General features: G+C 42.2%; 1 protein-coding gene across 2 annotated transcripts; it reads left to right on the top strand.

Annotated features, from left to right (window-relative positions):
* The first annotated feature begins 633 nt into the window (after positions 1-633).
* Positions 634-16,765, top strand: PSMC4 (proteasome 26S subunit, ATPase 4). 2 transcript variants are annotated; one of them, XM_042440955.1, is made up of 11 exons: positions 634-775; positions 3,377-3,475; positions 4,483-4,669; positions 5,075-5,221; positions 6,154-6,263; positions 7,284-7,377; positions 9,468-9,635; positions 11,740-11,816; positions 12,638-12,806; positions 15,136-15,191; positions 16,507-16,765. In XM_042440955.1, the coding sequence occupies exons 1-11, from the start codon at positions 740-742 to the stop codon at positions 16,618-16,620; spliced, it is 1,257 nt and encodes a 418-aa protein (XP_042296889.1). In that variant the 5' UTR covers positions 634-739; the 3' UTR covers positions 16,621-16,765. The 2 variants fall into 2 exon arrangements, with proteins under 2 accessions (XP_042296889.1, XP_042296890.1); XM_042440956.1 differs by lacking the exon at positions 634-775 and adding an exon at positions 1,114-1,151.
* The last annotated feature ends 1,820 nt before the right edge of the window (positions 16,766-18,585 follow it).

Genomic DNA, 18,585 nt, shown 5'->3' with positions numbered 1-18,585 from the left:
CTGGAATTCTTTCGTTAGTGTAGCAGTCCGTTAATGTAACAGCAGGACGCGGACCCGGGATGGGCGTGGTTGAGGAATGTTGTCAATCAAAAGAGAGCGGAGCCGCCATTGGCTGTCACTCAGAGAAAGGGGCGGGGATTGGCGTTTGCTTTTTCGCCTCCTCGAATGCCGCCAAAGGAATTCTGGGAAATGTAGTTTTGTGAGACATTGAGCCCTCTCTGTCAGAGAGCTCTGGTGCCACGACAAACTACTATCCCCAAGGTTCCCTAAGACTCAAAACTGGATTATTTCTGCAGTATGGACTGAACCTACGAAAGAACCAAAAGGTCCAAACGCACCTAATCCACTCTGATACCGCTTTAACCGCCCTGGCTCAAATGCTAGAGAATTCTGGGAACTGTAGTTTTGTGAGATGTTAACCTTCTCTGTCAGAGAGAGCGAGCGAGCGAGCGAGCGAGAGAGAGAGAGAGCTCTGGAGCCACAACAAACTACAATTCCCACGATTCCCTAGCAGTGAGCCAGGCAACGACTTAAAGCGGGGCCAAACCGGGTTATTTCTCCAGTGTGGATGCAGCCCTGACGAATGTCCCTTTAAGAGACTCGCAAAGAGAGCAGCCTCATAAGGAAAAAAATAAATTGAAGGCGAAAGAACTACATTTCCCAGAAGCCTCGAGGCCAGCTTCCGGTTCTTCCACCGGAAGTCGGGCAGAGGAGCCTGGCTTCGGGTCGAGGAGGGAAAATGGAGGAGATCGGGATCCTGGTGGAGAAGGCGCAGGTATGGCAGCGGCAGGAGAGGGGCTCCTGGGGAAGGGGCCAAGGAGGGAGAGCCGTTGGGGCCTCAGGGGCCCTCCGTTCCGCCATTTCTGGAGCTCGAGGGGCGAAGCCGGGGGCAGTTTTGCCTCCGAAGAGGGACGAGATGCCGAGTCATCGCTTCCTTCCAGGGCCCCAGACTCCGCCTCCGCATTTGCGGCTTTGACTTTTGCTGCTTTGGTTATTCATGGCTTTTATCACTATGTTCCTCTCTAGGAATCTCCAGGTCCTCCAGCACAACTCTATGGTCAACCTTAACCAAAAGCCACCCTGAAGGACCAAGAGATTCCTAGAGAGGACACTCCACTAGGCATTTGTGGCTCCTCCAGCTCAACTCTATGGTCAGTGTTTGGAAAAGGAGGACAACTCCGGTCACACTGCAGAAATAATCCAGTTTGACACCGCTGTGGGCTCAGCAAGCAATTATTCTCCCCACAAAGGAGGACAAGGCACCAGGAAATGTAGGACATTCAAGAAAAACGGAGGACATGGCCAAATAAGAGCTAACCTCGCTCCTATAAATGTTGATTCGTGCTTCTTGGTCATGCTCAAGACGGAGGAACTTTTGGAAATCCTCCTGGACCGAAGGCTGAAAAGTAGGACATGTCCTGGAAAAGGAGGACAGGCCTGGGGTTGCCCTACTGCATCCATACTGCAGAAATAATCCACTTTGACACCACTTTAACTGCCATGGCTCCATACTAGGGAATTGCGGGGACTGTAGTATTGTGAGACACTGAGCCTTCTCTGTCAGAGAGCTCTGGTGCCACAATAAACTACAAATCCCAGAATTCCATAGCACTGAGCCGTGGCAGTTAAAGCGATCCGAAACCGGATTATTTCTGCAGTGTGGACACAGCCTGGGAAAAGGACCTGCTCCCAATATGTAATTCCCCCCCAAAGTTTCCTCTGAAAATGAATTAGATTCGTTCAGAATGAGTTATAGTAGGTATAACTCATTATAGTTATGGAGGTATGGATTCTATATCTTACTGTAGAGTTATAGTAGGTATAACAGTTAGAGTAGGTAGCTTTGCAAATAGTTGTGGCTTGTGTTAAAAAGTTTAATTTCCCACTAAGATTAGAATGAAACCTTATATCTACTTGTGGGCTCCCTCAATAGGTATTGCTTCAGTCGTATTGCGGCTATTATGGGTATTTGAATGGACTCAAATGGTGACTTTAATATAGAGTTTTCTTGACATTATTGAAAGGAGGTTTGACATTGCTTTCCTTTTAGGTTCAGAGAGTGTGACTTGCTGAAGGTCCTCCATTGGTTTCCAGGGCTGAGTAGGAATTTGAGCCCTTACAATCCTAATCTAGTGCTCAAAGCACAACGTCATACAGTCAGAATTGGAAGGGACCGAAAGGGACTTTTAGTCTAGCACTCTGCTGCTCAGAAGTACACAAACTAAAGCACACCTGAGAGACGTCCATCCATGCTGTGTCCCACGTAGAAATACGTATCTGCGCCAAAGTCTCCAGGATGCATAGCATGTTGAATAAGCTGTTCATACCCCTAGTTTGGCTCTTGAAGGAGATTCTTGGAGCGAGCCTCAAAATAGGTGTTGTATATAAGCCCATCAGATAGGAAGCAGTTTGATTTCCTACTCCTTTCTGCCCATCCTAGAAAGCACTATTAGGCAGCTGTTACAGAAAGACTGGAGCCTTGATTAAGGGAACTTTTCTTAGTGTATGAATTACACTATATGTTTGTACTCCTCCTTGTGTAATAACACTTAGAATTAGTATGGTGCTTTGTTTGAATTGTCTTGTTGCAGTCTTTGGCCTAAATCTGGTTAAGCTAGCTAGCCTCGCTCCATTGAAACAGTGGGAACTTGTTAACACTTAAGTAGATCCTTTTGATTCTCTTAGTGTGGGAGAATTGGGATTGGTAACCTTCTAGAGGTCCTTAACAGCTGTCATTGAGGATATCATTAATGTTCCCATATTGCAGATTATGGAAGGGGGGATTGCTGGGGGAGAATATGCAGCCTATTGTGTTTTGATGGCAAAAGTAGGATTTGAATTTGAGGCAATTGTGTCATAATCTAGTCCTTATGGGACACTGATCCTTGCCCCCCAAAAGAGGAAATCCATTGTTAAAGGGTTGTTGTTTTTATTAGAACTTACCTTGTTAGTTGGTCTTATGAGAGCTAGCGTAATGTAATCTTGAGAGTGCTGAATTGGACTGGGAAATCCAGGCTGTAGTTCCTAGTAAGCCATGAAACTCACATCTTCAGCCTGAGAGGAGGCAATGACAAACCTCTGAACAAAACATGCCATGACAGGGCTGTATTAGAGTCACCATAAGTCAGGAACTGCTTAAAGGCACACAACAAAACAACCTTAAGCCAGTCAGTGCCATTGTGAGGGTTAAGGTACGGAGGATAGTGAGCGCTGCCTTGAGCTTCTAGGATGAAAAAATGGAATGCAATAGTCTATGGAAGAGGTTAAATTTCAGTTTATCTGTCTTTCTGATAAATTTGCTAATAGTTGCCTCTTGCGGTATGTGAAAATCCTCCAAATGACTTTCGGTTATCTTTTCTGTCTCCCTTGGTTCTAGGATGAGATTCCTGCTCTCTCCATCTCCAGACCACAGACTGGCCTCTCTTTCCTAGTTCCTGAGGCCGAGGATGTAGAAGATCTGTACAGTCGATATAAGGTAAGCAACACTTCAGTCCTGCAGTGTACATGGTGCTGGCAGGAGTTGTTGGATCTATCTTGTACTTTAAATCTATCCCTGTAGAGCAGAGGCAGGGATATTGTCATCTGCATGGCCCATGCGGCTCTCAGGGCTGTTTCTGCAGTTTGCGAGGGACCCTGACTCCTTCATTTTTATTACAATCAGCCCTCCATATCCATGGATTCAACAACCTACGGCTTGAAATTTAAAAAGAAAACCCAATGCTCAAACAACTATGCCATGCTGCCTAATCATTAATCTGAGTCCCAAATTAGCCTTGCTTTCTGTTTTTAATAGCCAGTGTACTTTGTTATCTCACATACACTTAACCATTTTTTATGCTAGCTGCTAAGCCTGAAATAGCCCAGAAGAATATTGGAAGAATATTAACAACCTCATATTTGACAGCCAGAAAGTGAGGATTTGGAAAGTTGCCCTGAAAAATTAACCCGTGCCATCTAAAACATTAAAAAGGATCAGACTGACCCAGACTTATACAATATTGGTCCAAAACACACTGGAGAAATAATCCATTTTCAACCACTTTAACTGCCCTGGCTCAGTACTAGAGAATCCTGGGAACTGTAGTTTATTGTGGCTCTCTGACAGAGAAGGCTAAAGGTCTCAAAAAACTACAGTTCCCAGAATTCACTAGCATTGAGCCAGGGCAGTTAAAGCAGTCTCAAACTAGATTATTCCCGCAGTGTTTTTTGGACTGTTATTTTCTTTTATTGACTGTTCTATTAAATAGACATCCAAAGCAGATAAACAAAAAAGAATTAATATACTGTAATTCAAAGCCATTGTTTAAAAAGTGAGATTGCCAGAATCCCTGGCTCTGAAGCAATCCTTCTAATGTTGTATTCTGGCAGAATCATGATGCAGCTCAGCAAGTTTTGTATCTGTTCTGTCTCATAGGCCAGTAATTTTTCTAGTTCAACAGGAGAATGCTAAAGGAAGGTTCTTATATTTTTTTTTGTCTGCAGAAATTGCAACAGGAGCTAGAGTTCCTGGAGGTTCAAGAAGAGTACATCAAGGATGAGCAGAAGAACCTTAAGAAGGAATTTCTACATGCCCAGGAGGAGGTGAAACGCATCCAGAGCATCCCACTTGTCATTGGACAGTTCCTAGAGGCGGTGGATCAAAATACGGCCATTGTTGGATCCACCACAGGTATGTTGTCTGTCTTTCCTTCTGCCCAGTCTCTCTGGGTCTGCAAGTGGAGTCCACTCTGGCAGACCTCTTCTGTTGGTGTACAGACCAGCTTACTTGATAGTGCTGGCTGATGGTTGCCCATTTATTTTCCTACAACGCCCCAGAATGTCACTGCATTTGGGAAGTTTAAATGGTGGCTCGACTCAGCTGCCCAGTACTGCTTTAGGGATGGAAGTGGAGTATAAAGTGGGCCAAGGGCAGGTGTCAAAACACAGCCATCCCAGGGTACTATGTCCCCAACAGCTGACCATGACTACCAAGTTCAAAGGTCTTCTCTATCCCACTTAATTTTTGGATGAAAGTGATCTGCCTTTTCTCACTGAAAGTGTTTCAAGTACTATCTTGCAAGAGTTTCTGTTGCAGGCTCCAACTATTATGTCCGGATCTTGAGCACCATTGATCGAGAACTGCTAAAGCCCAACGCCTCTGTGGCTCTACACAAGCACAGCAATGCTTTGGTGGATGTGTTGCCTCCTGAGGCTGACAGCAGCATTATGATGCTTACTTCAGGTAAGGCTTTACATGTGGGATGGGCAGCTGTGGAGGAGGATATGTTTCACCCCCTACCCTGCAGAAGCCAACACCAAAAGAGATGCCACGTCACTCTCAACTTATTTTTTTGGCTGAGTGTCTAGGGCTCTTAAGTGTTATGCAGAGTCTTGGGAGTTTGGGTGAAAGTTTTTGGCTTTTTTTTAATGGAGGGTAGCTTTGGGAACTTCAGAGGTCACAAAGTGGGTCCCCCACTTTCCACAGTCCAGCGCGACAGTAAAGTTGACCTCCAGGTGCTCCCATCTCATTTTTGTATATTATCATAATCATGAGGGCTAGGAACCTTTTTGGTCTTGACTTTTTAGGAAAAGAAAATCCATATTTTTGTTCCATATACTGAATTCTGCCCAAACAGCATCTTACAAGATAGTTTCAGTAGTGCTTAAACTTGTGGAGCATCTTGTTGGATTGTCAAAGAAAGCTGCCTTTTTTTACTTCTCCTGTTGAGCAAAAACCTTCCTGTGTATTATGTCCCTGGATATATTGAAGAGTGAGACCCCAAGGAAGTGAGGATTTCTTGATAATGGTTGTAAAGCAGCATAAGTATGTGACCCTCTAAGTGTTGCTAGACTGCAGCTCTGCTCAGTTTTAGCTAACATAACCAATGATGAGGGATGATGGGAGTTGTTCTGTGCTTTCACATTACTTCCAACTTAAGGTGGCTGTAAAGTGTCCTATTTCTGGGCCTGAGAGTGTGTGGCTCACTCCAGGTCACCCCAAGGGTTTCTGTAGCTGAGTGGGAATTGAAACCTCATCTCCAAAGTCCAATGCTCACACCACTATACTTTGCACACTCTGTAGTATACAAAGGCTGCATGTTCTCCAACTCTGTTATAGAGGATATATCCATAGACTAGGCAGCATTTTAGTTTTTCTTTGTCTTCTCTAAACAGATCAGAAACCAGATGTGATGTATGCTGATATTGGAGGAATGGATATTCAGAAACAGGAAGTGAGGGAAGCAGTGGAGCTGCCGCTCACTCACTTTGAGCTCTACAAACAGGTATTTAATCTAAATTCCTAGATTGCTAAAAGGGCATGAAGGCATCCAAAAATAAGCATGTATTTCTTTGTTATAACCAAAACTTGGAAAGGTTATCTTATTGGACTTCAGTTTCTAGAATCCTGCACCAGCGTGGGGATGCTGTTTGGGGGATTCTGGGTGCTATAGTATATAAAAAAGAAAAGTAATCTTAGTACACTCTGATTACATTCTTCCACTTCTCCTTTAAAGAGACCTGAGTTCTGTTCCAATCTTCCACCAATTCTCAAATGCAAATGACCTGTGTGTTTTGTCAGTTAAGAACAAATACTCATTAAGATCACTTTATATCCTTATTAAGTATTTCAGATTGGAGTTAGGATTGTTCCCTGGGTATCAATTGTTGTGGTTATTTTTAAATAGGTTCATATCAAGCTTGTGCATGTCCTTCACAGTAATGGAGTCAGTGCTCAGGTCATAAGCTGCTGCATCATTGTAATATGCAGGTTAACTCCACTCCAAGAACACAAGCCTCAATAGATTCAGGAAAGCTTTATTCAGCAGGTCACACAGTACATAGTTATGGTGCAGACTGAAGATTTTTTTCAATTACACTATACTTCAAACTCAACCAGTTCACCTGTAAAGCACCAAAGTTTCTTATCTGTGAACTAAAACTAGGAGAGGGGTATTTTTTCCACTCTCACTTCTCTGATGTCACCATTGCTTTCAAAAATAACCTTTTATATTTTGACATCTTGTCAGTCACTTTGGAAGCCTGTTGTTCTGCAGCAAGGGAGGTTATAAATAACACACACACACACACACACACACACACACACACACACACGAAACAAATAGGGAAATATCTTTATTTAGTATTCAGGTGGGCCTAACATTAGAATAACCTTTAAAATTTGATGATGACTTAAACAGCTTGTGTCAGTCTTTGGGAGTTTGTGTGGGGTGAGCTGAAATGTGGTAACAGCCCTAACAATGAGCTTCTTTCATTGTTGTTCTTTCCTCTTGTGGTTCTTCCAGATTGGAATTGACCCTCCACGAGGTGTGCTCATGTATGGCCCTCCTGGCTGCGGAAAGACCATGCTGGCCAAAGCAGTGGCCCATCACACCACAGGTGGGTGAAACAGCCGCTCCATTGGTGTGAATGGATCTCTGCCTCATTGAATGTGATCTTTCTCCTCTTTCTTATTTAGCACTTTATGGCTGCTTGTGTTCAGTTATAGCAAGTCAATTTTCAGTGTATGAAGCTTCCCCCCAAAAAGCAAATCAATTTAAAATACAGTATTTTCCAAATGCAAAAGTTACATAAACTAAATAATAATGGCTAGGAAGTACTGGTAAGTGCATATTGTACAAATCATCCTACCATAATAATCTATACTGTTAATAAAGTCTGACAAGCTATGATTTCTCTGCAGTCCTGTGGACAAACTGTCTGCTTGAAGTTCCTTCCCAAGTTTGTTCATTCCTAAATTTGTTTTTATCTGATGAGACAGTGACCATCTACTGTATTTGGGGTCATCACATGTGTTCAAGTTAAGAATTTATTTTCACACACAGGTGTCAGTGCACTAAAGGGTGCCCCTGCATCAAACTGTACATGCATGGAAAGGCTTCCTTGTACGTGTACAATGCTCTAGTAAGCTCATGATGTATTAGTGTTGGGGTTTTGCAGGAAATCTACCCCATCCTTTGGATGCTTAAACTGTATTCTATTCCAACTGCCACCACCCTGGTCTCAGAGGGAGAAAATAAGAGGCATTTTCTGCTGGATTTAATCTCCTTTCCCACTGTCACCCCCTTTCTTTGTGTGTCATGTCTTTAGATTGTAAGCCTGAGGATAGGGAACTGTCTAATTGCCAATTTTAATGTTAGTCCTAGAGCATTTCTGAAGAGTGGGGTTATAAATACCATAAATAAAATAAAATAATAAATATTCTAAGTGCTCAACTGCAAAGCTAAAAATTTGGGGACTGAAGAAAAATATCATTTGGGGGCCAGAAATCTTTTTTGGGAGAGTGCCCTTGTTTGTTTCCCCCATTGCTACGCCCTGATTGTATTTGTTGTCATCCTGTTAAGTGTACATTATTAACTTGTTAGCCAACATGGGCTTATTAAGTAAAGGTGGGAATAAATACGTACATTTAAATATAATAAGGGAATAGAAGAAGAAGAAGTCACTGTGGTCACAGGAGGAGTTGCCAAAATGCCCTTGGATTCTAATCCCATAGCCATGCACACTCTTTTGGATGGCAACTTTCAGAAAACCCCACAGGCCATACAGACTGGAGGATTTCAGGGATTTTTTCAAGCTCTGGTCTAGGGATATGATGTAGTATTGCTCCTTTTCTGGAGCCGGAGCTAGGTAAGTTGCATAGGTTGGAGTCCTTAGAGTTTGTTCATTCCTAAAAAAAATGTATGTATGTATGTATATATCCAGTTTGGGGGCTGGAGGAATAGTTATCTTTTATGCCCCAACATTGCTCTGTGTCGTAAAAAATAAATGCAACCTAGCTAAAATAGAAAATACCATTAAAATAGAATTAGACTTGTATCAATAATATTAGAACAATTTAAAACATAACAATTAAAAATGATAAGCAGTTAAACACAATACAAGTAATATAACATAGCACACTCTTAAAAACCCTTTCATTAAAGAACCTTTGTCTTTAAAGCTAGTTGGAACAAAAATGTCTTTGCTTGTTGATGGAAGGAAAGCAAGGAAGAGGCCATTCTAAAGCTAAGGGTAGCCACCAAGAAAGCCCTATTTTGTGTCCCTCCTAGCTGTGCCTGTGAGGAGGGTGCGACTGAGAGAAGGGGGCTTACAGAAGGATCTCAGGGCCTGAAGGAAGGAGGGAGATACAATATGTCACATAGTCAGGACCAAGCTATGTGGGGCTTTGAAGTTCATAACATGCACTTTGAATTGTGCCTGGTTGCAGGCTGGAGCCAGTCTAGCTATTAGATCAAGGGGTTGTATTCTGGAAGTTCTGCATAGCTAGAATTTCTTCTCTTAAAGTCATGGTGAGAAATCCTCCTTGACTGCACACCTGTAGCACACTTGCAGCTTCTCCTAAAGCTGAAATAAACAGAGGTGTCACTTGTATTCTGTATGTTTGTCATGGCCTCTTCATTATGATAACTGATCCATTGATAAAAAGGACCTGGAAAAATGAGGTCTGACACTGCCTTTCTCTCCAGCTGCCTTCATCCGGGTGGTGGGATCTGAGTTTGTGCAGAAGTACCTGGGTGAGGGACCACGCATGGTACGAGACGTCTTTCGCCTGGCCAAAGAAAATGCCCCTGCCATCATCTTCATTGATGAGATTGATGCCATTGCCACCAAGCGCTTTGATGCCCAGACTGGAGGTGAGTTGGTGCCTATGGAGAAGGAACCAGGGGGTGGGAGTCTGCTGGGCAGTCATAAGAGATTGGTCCTTTGGGTAGATGTAATCCAAAAATAATGTTTCCTAGTAGCTGTTGCAATGCTGTTGGGTCTCACTGCTTTTTTAATTATAGTATGGAAATGTCAGTGGTGGGGGTGGTTGTGTGTCTTCATGTTGTTTCCAATGTATGGTAACTCTGAACCTATCATGGGGGTTTTCTGGGGCTGAGAGTATGTGACTCACCCAAGGTCACCCAGTGAGTTTCCATAGCTAAGCAAGGAATCAAACCTTGATTTCCAGAATCATAATCTAATACTTAAACCACTACACCACATTAGCTCTCAGAACTTGTGGTACTGTATTGTATATTGAAACCTTCCCTACCCTGGTGCCTTTCAGCCGTGCTGGACTACAAGTCCCATTATCCTCAGTCAGTATGGCCATTGCTGCAAATTGTGGTCCGACACCACTGCAAAGTAACAGAGTGGGAGAGGATGATGCATTGGATAATCATTATATTGGACACATTGTACTATTTATACAGTTGACCTTTGTATCTGAGGGTGTTCGATTTTGGATGCTTCCACAGATGCCAAATACCATGGGACCCTGAATCCCATAATAGTCAGTGCCAGTGCAACGTGTGCACAATCATTGATAAGAACGGGGCAGGGCCTTCTGCAGATGGTCCAGTCCACAGATGGCAAGCCCACCAATATGGCGGGTTGACTGTATTGATATTGAAAAACAGGGAGCAAGACAAAACTTGCCAACTCTTCCTGCCTCAGTCATTTACTTTAGGCTGCAAGGACGGGTTCAGGAATCCTGAGCTTACTGTGCATACCCTAGTAGCTGTCAACAATCATGGCTGCTGAGAAGGGCTGGTGAAATTCCTGCCATCTTGGTGTGTTGCTTTTTCCCTACATCATAAGAATATGTTGAAATGTTAGGTTTCCAGAATGCTTTTGTCTTTTGGGCTGAGAAGCCCTTTCCCCATGGTTGGCTTATGAGAGCCATTCATAATTTGTGGGGAGAGGCCTGTGCCAGTCCTTGAGTACTTGGGCATGTTTTGTCTGAATATTTAATTTTCTGAACATTCATTTCAAAATCTAGATTCATTTAGCAAGGCATAAGATCGCAAGTGGGCATGGAAGAAGAGAGAACATACAAAGTTAGGGCAAGCTCATAGTTTTAGGAAAGCTGTAGACTTAGATGAGGGACTTTGTAAGACACTGACACTTTATTCATTGATCAGCAGATACTTTGCCTGATCTCTGTGCAAGTATAGTAGTAAATCCAGTTGTTTAATGCTAATCCTTATGTAGCCAGAACAGCACTGTCCACAGAAGAGATAGATTTGATAGAATCCTAGGATGTACTGAGGCACAAGACAACTTTAGAAATGAAAAAAATGTGGGGGTAGGACACTCCCCAGCAGTCCAGTGAGAAGTGAGCATGCTGTGGCCATAGAATGTGGGTATGAAGATTAGAATGGAATGGAGCAGGTATGGGGAACCTTTGGCATTCCATGTTTTGGGCTGCATGGCATACTATCTGTTTGTATTGGCTGTGTGGGCTAGGCCTTCAGAGAGGTGAAGTTCAAAGCACACAAAGGGCAAAAAGTTGCCCAACCCCCTGGAATAGATAAGTTTGGGCACTAGAAACTGGAACAGGACTACTGCACATGGGAATATTTTGTTGTAAGCCACTTGTTTCACTCTGATTTTTCTAACTTCTCACAACACACTACTAACAATTCTGCTATCTTTACCATATCATCACAAGGACATGAACTTTCTGCACAAATTAAAGGCTGAGCTTCTCAGGATATACTCGGAGTTTGGAAAAGTTACTCTTTTGGACTACAGCTTCCAAAATCCTCAACCAGCACCATGCTGATTGCAGGATTTGGGGAGCTGTAGTCCAAAAAATAGCTTTTCCAAACTCTGTTCGCGTGCCAGATATTGTATTTCTGAACAATAGCCCTAAAATCTGTTGAACATGCACATAAGTTTGGCTAAGGAGGAAGATGAGGTCTCACTCTGTATTCCAGAGTGTAGCTGATGATCATGTTGGTCTTTCTACAGCGGATAGGGAGGTTCAACGCATCCTCTTGGAGCTACTCAACCAGATGGATGGCTTTGACCAGAACGTCAATGTCAAGGTGAGTTGTGGGATTCTGGAGAGGAAATGGCAAAGGATGAGATTAAACGGCTTTCTTTTGCACACTCCCTGGAGGTGAAGGCTTTCTCCATTCAGAAGGAACTCCACAGTTATTGGTAGACGGAAACTGAAAAGCAGAACTAACTACATCGTACTAGAGAGCAGCATCCAGCTAAAAATGTGTTTCTCACATAGGTTGCCTCCTTGTCATGTTCAGTAATAAAATCAGCATTGTTTTCCAATTTGGATTTCACTATTTTGGTACATGTACGTTCAGACAGGGACATCACCTATGAATCTCAGAGATAAATGCTTTAAATTGGGAGTGTTGCCTCTTTCCCTTGCACAAAGCTTCTATGGTATTATCTTCCCTTTCCAAGGGAGCTTATAGGCGAGCTGTTCTTAATCATAGGCAGGTTTCTACAGAGTTTGATAATTACCTTTTAAAACTACATCTCCCAGAATTCTCCAGCTAGTCATACTGCCTGGGAGATTCTGTGAACTTTAGTCCAAAACAACTTATTTTCCCAAACTCCCTCATCAACTACCAATTGGCAGTGATTGATGAGACGGAGCAGTCCTTATGAATTTTCAACCTACAAGACAATCAAGCTTGCCGTAAAGAGTTTCAAGTCCTGGATTTTCTCAGTTGATCAAACTTGAAATTGCAGTTTGCCTCAATTGATCATAAGTTGTTTTGCCTGTATTTACTGGAGGGGAAGTGAGATGTGGCTGGGAGATAATATTTTTTGAGTTAGGACAGGTTGGCACTTGATAATTCAGGACAGCATGATTTCATTTTGGGGACTTCTCCCACCTTAGGTAATAATGGCCACAAATCGAGCAGACACTCTGGATCCTGCTCTGCTCCGACCAGGTCGCCTCGATCGTAAAATTGAGTTTCCTCTTCCGGACCGACGTCAAAAACGATTAATCTTTTCTACCATCACCAGCAAGATGAACCTGTCTGAGGAGGTGGATCTGGAAGACTGTATCCTTCTAGAGTGTTCACTGGGGATTGCTAGGGCTTATGGGAAGATGAACATAGAGACTAAAAATCCCTGTAGTTAGTAAGCAGGGCCCTCTTGCCTTATACTTAACCACTTTTGTTATGTGTTAGTGGTGGGAGTTGTACATCCTGTGCACCCACAAACTCTTCAGTTGCTGGAAAAAATTACCCAATGAAGAATTGCTCTCCAATAATTTCCACAGGGGACAGTTTTAAGATAGCTGTGAGAGACAGGTAGAGGGACTGAAATAGCCTTTCCTTTCTCCTAAAACTGGAAAAAACAGTTGGATCCTTACTTGTTATGAAAACATAATCTGGCATGGCCAAGGAAGGGTTGGGATATAAAAATTAAATGGATGCAGCCCTAGAGCTGCAAATACCACAATTGTCCGTTTCCATCTATAGCAGTGGTTCCCAACCTGTGACTCCCTTTGGGAGTCGAATGACCCTTTCATGGGAGTCATTTAATTACAGTTATGAAGTAGCAATGAAAATAATTTCATGTGTTTGGGTCACCACAACATGAAGAACTGTATTAAAGGGTCGCAGCATTAGGAAGGTTGGGAACCACTGATCTATAGGCAAGGAGGTTTTTCTTGGTTTAGATTTAATAGCCTATTCTAAGGAGCTACTAAGAGTATTTTGCTTTAATGTAAAACAGTTCCCCCAGAAGTGATGGATTATATATCATCTCAGCTAGCAAAGTGGGCTGGAGTGATACTGAGGCAAGCTGGTCTAGGATAACTGATAATTTTAACTCATGGAAGCTGGTATAAAGCTGTCTCCAGCAGCAAAGGCAGAGTATGCTCTGGTGCACTTTTGATAATCTTGGGGGAAACTATAAGCAAAGCTTTTCTTAATCGGAATAATTCCCCATATTTTCTTTCAACTTGTACAGAACTTCACTCTTCTCCACCTCTTTTTCACCTTTTCATGTATTTATTTAAGGCACTTTAATCTGCTTGTCAGCTAAAAAGGGTCACATAGCAGCTTCTCTACAGTTACTAAAGACAGTCCCTGCCAACAGACTTACAGGCTGGAAAGCCACAATACAAAGGGAAATGGGGAGGAAAGAGGAGGGTGGAGCAAGTTATCTTTCAGCAAGTCTGGTGGAATGACTGCTGCCCCGCTCTCCTCTCCCTGTTGCAGCTTATTGGTATGAAACTGAAGGTGGAAATTTCCACCCTGAACATGAATAATCTGTCAGGCAGAATGGTGAGTATCTGGAAACTTTTGTGCACATGACAGTAAATCCTTCCCATTGTTGTGCGAGAAAAGTTTCAGTGTTAAAGATTCCCAGTGATTGGGCAGCATATAAATAAATCCTATTATTATTATTATTATTATTATTATTAAAGATTATATTGCCCTCTTTTCATCATGATCTTCTCTCAGATGGGGGAAATCCATTCCTGTTTGGGAATGATGAGAGCTGTAGTTTGGCATGCATGTAGGTCACCAAATTAGGAAGAGCAAACGTCCTCAGATAGTATAAAAAGGGCAAGGAAGGGGGTGGAATTTGATGTCTTCTCTCTATATCATCCCATAGTATAGGGACTGCCAAGTGGTATTCCCTGAGCTGTATCTGTCCTCAAGACATTCCCCCCCCCCGCCCCATGTCCAGTCCGGCTGTTAGCTCTCCATTAATTATTTCATTTCATTTCTATGCCACCTTTCTCCCAGAAAGGGACCCGAGGCAGCTCACAGATAAAATAATTTATTTAAAAACTTAAAATCATCTATTTATGTATAAAATTACATAAAACATACAAAAGTTTAAAAACATAACTAGCACACACACATCATATAAAATTATATGTGGCACAGTGGTTAAATGCTAGTACTATCCAGCTTGTTGGGGGCATTTGGTTTACACATTGTAAAGTTCTTAGGGAGTGCTAGTTCACTGCTTAGTGGTATAGAAATGTACTTGCTATTTAAGAAGGGATTGAAGGTTATTAAAGGGTTTAGAGGATAAGGAAGGGGGGGTATTTGTATGCTAGCACAGATTTGGGCCAGATTTAAATATAATTTTCAGGTGTTTTTTGTCCCCAAATCACACCAGATACTACTTAAAAATGGGATGGTTTAGGGTGCAAAATTGTGGGTTGGACTGGATTACCCCCAGGATCATAAAACAGAGCTTCCCTGCTCCAACAGTAGATCCGCATTGCCTTTCTACTGCTGCTGCTCCCTGAGTTCAAACAAATGTGGACACTCCTGAAAGTGTTATCCGGGTGAAGCATCGCCATTCTTGAATGATCAGGTTGGGCCTATTCTGTTCACCTCTTTCCTTCACTCCTCTTTCCAGATGTGGCCCGGCCAGATAAGATCTCAGGAGCTGACATCAACTCCATTTGCCAAGAGGTTAGTATTGTATGCCTTCACAGCAGGTTGCTGCCAGCGGGCTATCCTTGGTCATATTTGGTAGAATTGATTTCTCCCTCCTTATTTCACATAATGAAATAAACATTTGAATGAGTGGAGGGATGAAATCTAAGTGAGGAGTTGTGCTCAGAGCAATCCCTTATTTTAAATGAAGCTAATGAAGTAGATCTGGGCCTGGTCTGTGAATCAGGAATGCATGAGCTCAGATCTCATCTCTGTCATAAACTGTTTAGATGGACTTAGGGATATAACCTGCTCTTGTTCATTTGGTCCTAGCCCAATGTTGTCTGTTCTGACTGGCAGTAAAAGCCAATATGTACCAGTTTTAGGGGAAGACACCCAAGGTAAAAAATAGGGGATATGTTTTGCTTTCAGATCATCCCAGGTTCAATGCTTGGCATCTTCATTTGCTGGAGCAATAAAGACAAAGAGAAGTTCACATAAATGGGCTATAAGAAAGATTTGTTTGAAACCCTAGATAGCCACTGCCAATCAGAGTAGCGTGAAAAACCTCTTGCCTTTCTCATTTTGTTTGATTTCAGTTCCTGTTATTCATGAGTTTAAACAAGTTGCCAGGGATGTTGAAATCTGTAGTCCAGTTTTATCTGGAGAGCTACAAATTCCTGGTAGCTTTGTATGCTGGAAACTGAACTGACTTTGTCTGCATAGATTTTACCAGTAAGCTATGACTCCCTCCCATGTTGCAATGTGGAAGAATAATGAAAACGTACTTCATGCTATTGTTGCATAAAGACGCTGAGATAAAATCTATGAATACATTGGAGGTTTCACCTGGATGACGATGATGATGATGATGACGACAACAACAATAAGAAATCACCTATAAGTATTGTTATATAGAAGGACGTCATCTACCTGTTTGCATTTTGAATTTGTAAATACACTCGTCTCACCACATTTGCTGAGGTTAGGGGCATAATGCCTCTCTAGGAATCTCTAGGTCCTCCAGTGCAACTCTGTGGTCAACATCTTCCAGACATTGGCCATAGAATTGCACTGGAGGAGCGACAGATGCCTAGTGGAGTGTTCTCTAGGAATCTCTAGGTCTTTCAGTGCAACTTTTAGTTAAAGTTGACCATAGAGTTGTGCCGGAGGACCTAGATATTCCCAGAGAGACCCTATTAATAAAATCAGTGAATAATCAAATCTGCAAAAGTCAAAGCTGCAAATGTAGAAGGATGAATGTATGTCCTTTCTTAGGTTTTTGAAAATGAGATGTATTCTCTGCTTTTGAAGCCTTTAGCTCACCCTTTCTCCTCACTTTCTCTCTTAGGCTGGGATGCTTGCTGTCCGGGAAAACCGCTACATTGTTCTGGCCAAGGACTTTGAGAAGGCCTATAAAACTGTCATCAAGAAAGATGAACAGGAACATGAATTCTACAAATAAAGATGGGGAAAGCAGGACGGAGACTGTGGGTCAATTGTCTCAGTCCTTGGTGGGGTGGGTAGGTAGGTATGGGCTTTTCAGGGGTGGGTTGTATGTCTGGTGTCAGTGAGTGAAATTTATCCTGTGAATAAATACTTACCCAGGACTTTAGTTGCTCCTTTTTTCAGTAGGAGTAGGAGATGAGTTTCTCCTTATTCCTACCTTTACCTTGAGTATGTTTGACCCTGTCCTGTATAGTTTGACCCAGTCCTGTACCATTAGGTACAAGTAAGATAATTTAGAGGTCTCATTTGTGGGATTGTCATGGGTTGAAGTTGACTCAAAGACAGCTCACAACAAAAAGCATTATGAGTAGGGTCCCACTAGAATTTCCTAATAGATGAGAGGATCATATATAAGTGGACAAGCTATGCACATTCTAGGCAAGCTATTCCCTGGTAAAGGTTTTTTTAGATTATGGGAGTCCTAACAAGCTAATGGGACAGTTGTCTGGCACATCTGGAAAACACCATATTGAAGAAAGCTTGCCTTAGCTGTGAAGGGCTTTAAAGAACACAAGTATCCATGAAATGCCCTTTGCAAGAGGTTTCATTCATAACAATTCCAGTGTTATGAGTTCCCTTACTGTATCAATGGTAACTTTGTTCTGGGATAGTGTAAAAATGGTTTTGAAAGTAAGTGGTTAAAGGCTAGCGAAGGTAAGGCAGGCTTCTATCTCCTCTCAGCTGTTTTGGATATTATCAGTCATCCAGAAAGAGTTGCTTCAAACTGAGTAGTCTGAGTACCAATTAAATAAGTCTGGAATGTATTTTTCTTTGGAAAAGGTACAGGCTTGAAGCAACATCTTGAAGAACTGGTGACTCCTTGTGGCAAAAGTATATAGTTTTCAGCTCAACCATTTTTTCTTCTGGAGAGTTTTTACTACAGTTATAACCCACTGGGTTACCTTGGGCAAGTCATACTCTCAGCCTCAGAGGAAGGCAAAGGCTAACACCCTCTGAATATATCTTGTCAAGAAGACCCTGTGATAGATTCATCTTAGGATCAGTATATGTTGGAAAGTACTCAAAGGCACAAAACAACAAATACTGTATATACTCACGTATAAGTCTACAAATTTTAGTCAACAAATTGACCCCCAAAACCTGGGTCGACTTATCCATGGGTAAATGTAAGAACTGTACCTTATCTCTTATCAAAAAAAGGAACAATTGCCTTTTCTAAGTAGAGTGGCAAAAGGCAAGAGCTTAGTCCACCCTGGAAGAAACTAAAAGAAGTACCCTCTCTATTTTAATCCACTGCAGTGCCACTTCTGGCCTATTTGAATGTCTGAATGGGGAAATAGCAGTGTGCTTTAGCATCTTTTTCTTTTCCTGCATCTTTTGCCCCTAAGTTTTACTCTTGACTTATACAGAGGCTGTATAAAAATCTAAAACTTTGGCTCCAAAACCTGCCCTCAATTTATACATGAGGTCAACTTATAGTTGAGTATATACAGTACTTCAGTTAACCAAATAGATGTGTTCCTGGGCATTTCTTCTTTAACAGAAACTTTGGTACAAGAGCTGGAAGTAACATGGAAAAAATAGGGATAGGTTCCTACACCACCCAGAAAGCACTTCAGTGTGTTTCAGCAAACTTTGCATTTGAAACTAAACTTGCACATGTCGAATGCAACAAAAATGTCAGTTAAGCCTTCATGAGTATACAAAAACATTTTGAATCTTATTGAGAACCATTGAAGGCTTCTTCCAAAATGCATCAGGGATGACTTTTTTCATCAGTTTCCTCTTTTGGTTATTTTTGTTTCGGTGGCCAAACATACAGGTCTGTGTTTTTCTTTTTTGTTTTTAACATGTTGAGGAATACTGGAGACTCAGTCTGGTCTCTTTTCTTTGTTTTGCTGTTCACACAGATAGTAAGGGATTCTGGAGACATCTACTGTTTGCATTGTCTGCTGTAGGG

This window comes from Sceloporus undulatus, chromosome 9 (assembly GCF_019175285.1).
Source record: "Sceloporus undulatus isolate JIND9_A2432 ecotype Alabama chromosome 9, SceUnd_v1.1, whole genome shotgun sequence".
In the NCBI taxonomy this organism is placed as follows: Eukaryota; Metazoa; Chordata; class Lepidosauria; order Squamata; family Phrynosomatidae; genus Sceloporus; species Sceloporus undulatus.
The sequence above is the reverse complement of the archived record's forward strand: the minus strand, read 5'-3'. Positions and strand labels throughout refer to the sequence as shown.

Coding starts and splice junctions, on each gene's coding strand:
- PSMC4 (XM_042440955.1), top strand. CDS start 740: ATGGAGGAGATCGGGATCCTGGTGGAGAAGGCGCAG. Junction 776..3,376: donor TCCTGGTGGAGAAGGCGCAG/GTATGGCAGCGG, acceptor CCTTGGTTCTAG/GATGAGATTCCTGCTCTCTC. Junction 4,670..5,074: donor CATTGTTGGATCCACCACAG/GTATGTTGTCTG, acceptor TTTCTGTTGCAG/GCTCCAACTATTATGTCCGG.